Genomic DNA, 6,248 nt, shown 5'->3' with positions numbered 1-6,248 from the left:
CAAGGGCGGCTGCAGGCACTGCCCTTACCAGCGGCAGTTTCCGTAGTGTAGTGGTTATCACGTTCGCCTAACACGCGAAAGGTCCCCGGTTCGAAACCGGGCGGAAACACCAATTTTTCTTTCTTCCTCCCCCTCCCTTTCTTTTCTTCTGCCTTCGCGTGTGCCCACAGGCGTCAGTTTTCCCGATTCCTCCTTCAAAACCCGCCTGCGCTCCTGAGGCGGTACCGGGCCTCACGGCGTGGGGGACATCTCCCACGGCGAGGCACACCCGTGTCCTCGCTCCGGCGTGGGCCAAGGGGCTCTGCCGCCGGGGCTTGGGTTTTGCGCTGCAGCGGGGAAGGGGCAAGGGCAGGGCCGCGTGTTTTATTTTGGAAATTTGGTTCACTCCCCCCGCACAAGGTTCCCCTTGGCAAACAGACTTTTTCCCCATCTGCTTGGAAGGATGACCTAAGGCAGGAGAAACGAGTCTCCGCTGAAATGGTCTGAATATCGTCAGAAAACTTTGGACAAAAACTTCAAAAGCAGTATGATTCTTCCACCAACGGATAGCATTTTGACTGCTTTGCCCCTGAACGGCCGAAGGTATAGGACGTGTTTCGTTAGCGAACCACCCCCGAACCACTGAAGTTTTGCCTGGAGATACTGCCAGTTAACGGCAACATTTAGGGTGCCGCGGCACAAAGCACTTAAAAACCTCATCTTCCCACGGCAAAGCACGGCTTGAAGGCAGAAGGAAGGAAAAAAAGAGAGATGGATCCTCACTGAAATAGTTTAAAATGCTGGAATGGAATGGGAAAATTCAAACGCACAACTTCTTTCTTACAGCTTTCCCCATTACTTAAATCTCTTGCTCTGCTACACCAATAGAAAGAGCAAGCCAGTGAAAGTACGGATACAGAAAAACAAAACCACCAACACAAAAGGTAGAGTTACAGCATGGAAGAACTCTAAAACACTGTTTACAGGCTCAAATACATATTTTGTACATAAAAATTATGGGCCACCCTCTCTCTAAGCCAAAGAGGTTGAACACATAGTCCTCTAACAGCAGGATATATAAAATAATTGGGGGCTTTCCTACTCTTTCCTACTCTTCAGCTCTCTCCACCTCTGGCGTTCTCATTGAAAGGTTCCGCAACAGGACCAAAGTTCATTTTTCTGAAGAGGAAAGGGAAGATGCCTCCTTGCCAGGCACTTCCACGGCAGGTTTCCCAGCTCACGGCCAACACTTACAGCTCGTGGGTTATTTTAACATCCTGCCTACTGGCCCTATTTCTAAAGTGGAAATCTGGGGACAAGACTACAGCTAGCCCAAACCCTGCCTTGGGCATTAGAGAAGCCCCCTTAGATAAACATTTACATCAAAGAGTAATATAGACCCATGTCCAGGGAGAAACATCTCCTGAGGGTTTCTTCAGCCTCTCCCTAGCAAACGTAAGCTGGAGGCAGCTGGCCCTCAGCAGGTAGGCCAGGCTTACCGCTTTATGCTCCCTTCCCAGCATTTGCTCTCCTTCATGAGCCCCACGGCTCCAACCGCGTTCTCTCACGCTGTGCAGCTCCTGCATCTCCCACGTAAACAACTACACGGTGTTTGTGCACAGCGGCGCAAAACTAAGCATGCTGCAAACTTCATCGGCTTTGTAATCCTGTTAACCACCTTCTCTCTCTTGCTCTGTCCACATACTGTCTTAGATCTATACTTAGAGTGTAAGCTCTTCTACTCCGAGGCTGAATCCTGGTGGACTTTAAAGCCCAGCACTTAGAGCGGCATAATCTGCTTGGAAGGTAACGTGCTTTGCTCTGAGCACGAAGGGGCTCACATGGAGAACAGCAGCTGTTCAGCTTTGGAAAAGGAACACAGGCAAGACACACTCACTCTCACTGATACAGTGTCAGGAAAGGAATAATTATCTAAAGCAAAAACCAATGCTGGAAGAATAAATGGCAATAGCCAGCCATGAAAAACATCAAGATTAAAATCAGATTTATAATTTCTAGAACAGTGCACTAGCAGGTATACAGCTAAAAATCCATCCAGGCAGCTCCTCTGCAGATGGGTTGGTTTATTTTCAGCAGAATGTGAGATAGCATCCCTTTTTTTTTCCTGTACTCTTTGATAAAAGGTGTTTGAATACCTCAGGAAATAGTGAGATCTGAATCAGAGTGCTTCCACCGTAGAGCTGATTCTGAACTAAAAGCTGTAAATTAAGGGCCATAATTGTGCCTTTCCCAAATCAGAAGACACTGACTGACAAGATTATGTGATGCAAGAGGCGAAGAAGCATGTAAAATATAATCCCTTCAGGTGCTCAAAGCCATTACTTTTGGAAATTTACCCATTAACAGTGATAAACTCCAAAATACATTGACTAACTTTTGCTCACTAATTGCATTTGCTATATGCCCACCTAGTACTAACACAATACTTTGTATTCTCTTTATGGCAAATAAAAAGCTGCATTTTAAAACCAGTCTCAAAACAAAAAGTCCAGCAACCACCAAATTCCAAACGGTTTCTTTGGTCATGGGGTTTTCATTCAATCTCAGCTGAATTCTCACTTGCACAGGATCAGAGGCAGTAAAACATTGATGGAAACAGACCACTCTGCACAGTGTCATCTTTAGTTAACTACTTCAGAAAAAAGACAGCCAAGAACTTACAGCACTAACAGATTTAGTTTCATACTTACTTTAACCTCAAGTGCTATTTATTTGCTTTTGGAGCTTCAATACATACATGTACCCCCACTGTATCCCCACGCAGCTGCAGACCAAGACCAAGGACCGAGGACTGCAAACCCGTTTGCAGAGGTGCTGCCTGCGGTGACCAGAGATTCTTGCTTCTTTCTAGGCACATAGGCACTGCAGATGTGCCCCTGTACCCTTCTCTATTAACTTTATTATAATCCTTACCACCAGGATTTTCTCATCTTCTAGTGGGGTCTCGTCCTCACGTCCCAAGTCCGGTGGTGAAGGAGTTCCCACTTCACAGCTGCAGGTAGCTGCAATCCAGTCGGTCACGGATGGTTTCTACACCTGAGGGCAGCTGCCCACTGCTTGGAGAAACCTCTACAACAAGTAGTCGGGGTTGGGAGACACATCACTTCTCAGTGGTTTGCATATATAGAAACTACTAGTTGGAAAATCCTATCACCCCTCTCAAGCCTTGCAGATGCACCTATTTTATTCACTGACAAATCAAATGCTAATTTTAGTCAGCTTTTTTTTTTTTTTTTAATAAGGGAATTCACAAACAGGCAAACATTTCACCAGCATACACCGGCACTTCACATTCAGAATCCCTCGATTTGTTTTCTATTGTCAAGTTACCGATTGCAACATTCAAAACAAAGAAGGAGCTCAAGTTCTTTACAAAGACTTCTAATTCAAGAATGAAATCATTCATTGCCCAAAGCGCCATTTTGATAAACATGTACGTAATTCCAACAGAAATAGTTTGGCAAGGTGAGTTCAGTGCCACTGACAGTTTTTCAAACGCTTTTTGAACCCAGCTCAAGCAATCCAAGACCACTTAAATCCGTAGACATGCCTTGTAATAACAATTATGTTCAACTGCACCGATTGGAAGAGTAAGACTAAGGACATAATGCTTTGAACTTGGGATCTAAAACAATGAAAAAATGCAGAATACCTCTAGAAATGGCTGAAACAAAGACTTGCTGATAAAATCCTTGTTATTTCAGAGTACAAGAAAAATGTACAGCTAATCTAATTTAGCACGTAATACCCTCAGCTCTGTGTCTACAAATTTAAAAATACTCCCATCTAGCAAAACACAAGCCATACAAATTCAGAAACACCAACATGTGAATCCCTCTGCTTACTCACTGCTGTCTTGCCACATTTTCCATTATTTTCTTCCTAATGACCCTGCCCCTCCTTGGCACTCTCACATACGGACAGGGGTGCACAGCTCTAGTCCTGAAAAACTCCCAGTGACAACACTAATGGGTGCTAACTTACAGTCAACTTTAATTCCTAGAAGCCTTTCTTTTAATAGTGAGATTGCAGCTATGAATAACTAAAAGTCACTTCTGATATTCTTTCTTAGTGCTGCAAACTCTGGCCCAAATCTTATTAATTTTACTTAAAAAATAATGTGGCTCAGAAGATATTCTGCCAAATTATATTTTCAGTTACCTAGGATGAAAGCTCAGTACGTGCCGTAACTTTAAACAGGAAAATTTCTACCAGGTATCTGTCCTGCCTTGGATGCAAGGGGTGTATACATCAGGGTGAGCTTGTAGAACAGTAATTCTGAAAACGGCGGAGTTCCTAACAGAATACCAGCCTCAAGTTTAGTGTTGCAAATAATCCTTGTACCAAAGGATGAAAACACCACTGATTACAGAAGGTACTTTTTTTTTTTTATTTTTTAAAATGTTGGACAAAATAACTTCAGGAGTTGGTTGATCCTGTAAAATAAATTACTACTACCGAAATAGTATTTCTTACACCGTTACACCATCAAGACTACTGAAGTTTATTATTTCTCAAACTCAGTAGAATATGGATAAGTTTTCCATATTAAAAGCAGCAAAAATTAAGACTCATAGGAGCTTTTAAATAAAAATCATCATCATATCTGACAGCTAAAATAACTGCTTCTCAGAAAAATAAAATGCATTAAAACCTTATTTGTCTGCTATGATAAAATTTTAAGAAAAAAAACCCCTCAAATGTAAATTGTTCAAGTACAGTCAGTGTGCAATTAAACCAGTTAGAAAATATAATTTAATAGTGCTTTGTTTCAAAATATACATAATATTCAAAAAATATTTAAAACCAAGAAACCGAATATTTACCAAGTTTCAAACAGAGTTTCATCAAAATGAGGTAAATCTATGTCCCCTGCCATTGAGCTTGGTGCTGAAATGGAGAACAGGTCTTCAAGGATATCCTCCCTTGTAGGACTTTCAAAAGCAAGTTTTTTCACACTGGGTTTGCTTATTGTAGGAAGTTCCGAATTACTGTTCTTTACTGGACTGTAGTAATTGTGGTCCTCACTTGTCACTGCTGCATGTGGCACGTTGGTCTTCTCATCGGACACCGTCGTTGCAATGCTGCTATCCACCATTTCCATATACATACATTCATCTTCGCTTTTTGGAGCCTCTAAGGAAGCAACAGTTGAAGTAGGGGACAGTAATTCTGCCAGTATCTCATCGCTGTTATTATGGCTAGTGCACCCTGATACAGAATTCGCCTTAAATTCGGATTCATTATCTGCAACATTGATCTGATACTGCAGTTCCCTTAAAACGCTCTGCAATAATTCACTGTCGTTGTGAGAATCAGCCTGTGACGGGGTGCTTACGCCTCCACTCACAGGTCTTTCATAGTTCATCTGTTCCACTGCTAGCCTATCCAGTGAAGCCAACTTCTTCTTTTTAGCATTAAGTTTTTTTAGCAGTTTTAGGCGAAGTTTTTTTGTTTTGTCACTATCTGACTCTTCTGCCTTCCCAGAATTACAGCCAGGTGAATGGAACTGAGTCACTTTACCTGAGGTACCCAACGTACTTCCTGACTTATTCCAAGTTGGACCTTCAATAGTGGTATGACTTGCTGTTGGAAGACGACTGCTTTGAGAAAATCCTTTGAAATTTAATAAAGGATGAGTATTATTACTCTGAGGAACCACTGACTTCGGGGTCTCAGTTGTTTTGTTTGTACCTCTGCTCTGAAATCCACCGAAGTTACTTGCTCCCTTAACTGGCAACCTCACGTCACTTATTTTTTGCATTGAGGGAGTTTTGCAACTTCTCTCATTCTTGAGAGCTGAGGCACTTGAAGGCATAAAAGAAGTATTCTTGCTTAATAATTTCTTTACCCAGCTTCCTACAAATCCTCTTTTTTGGTTCTTGTGTGAAGTCTGAAAGGAATTATCGGCAGCAGAAGAACTGGCAACCTGAGAATTAACTACAGCTTTGCTTGCATCTTTCAAGTCAGGTGATTTTTTAATAACATTATCTACTGGTGACAACTTCTTGTTTAATTGTAGTTCTGATTGCAATCCATGTTCTCCGTTAGGTAAATTAGTTCTGTCATCTGTTCTTTGAGCAAGCGATGAGTCAGATGGGTCAGGGTCGTATTTTTGGGGTGCAGGAGGCATAATATTTGCTGGGTTCAACTCTACTAGAGGTAAGCAAATGCTGGAATTTTCATATAACATGCATTTATTGTTCACAGCCAGACTAGTTCCAGCGAACTCTCCTGTACATGGAGTG

General features: G+C 42.3%; 1 protein-coding gene and 1 non-coding gene across 2 annotated transcripts in view; one reads left to right on the top strand and one right to left on the bottom strand.

The window, feature by feature from the left end:
• Positions 1 to 36: 36 nt before the first annotated feature.
• On the top strand, positions 37 to 109 carry TRNAV-AAC. The gene has a single exon. It is a non-coding gene; the product is annotated as a tRNA-Val (tRNA).
• A 4,571-nt stretch (positions 110 to 4,680) lies between these two features.
• USPL1 (ubiquitin specific peptidase like 1) overlaps positions 4,681 to 6,248 on the bottom strand; it is a 10,888-nt gene continuing 9,320 nt past the window's right edge. Inside the window, exon 8 of the mRNA XM_009695530.1 lies at positions 4,681 to 6,248. This exon is cut by the window's right edge and continues 475 nt beyond it. Within this exon, the coding sequence (XP_009693832.1) occupies positions 4,823 to 6,248 (1,426 nt within the window). The 3' untranslated portion in view covers positions 4,681 to 4,822.

This window comes from Cariama cristata, unplaced genomic scaffold, assembly GCF_000690535.1.
Source record: "Cariama cristata isolate BGI_N322 unplaced genomic scaffold, ASM69053v1 scaffold5422, whole genome shotgun sequence".
Classification (NCBI taxonomy): Eukaryota; Metazoa; Chordata; class Aves; order Cariamiformes; family Cariamidae; genus Cariama; species Cariama cristata.
Note: the sequence above shows the minus strand (reverse complement) of the source record. Positions and strands in the feature narration are given on the sequence as shown.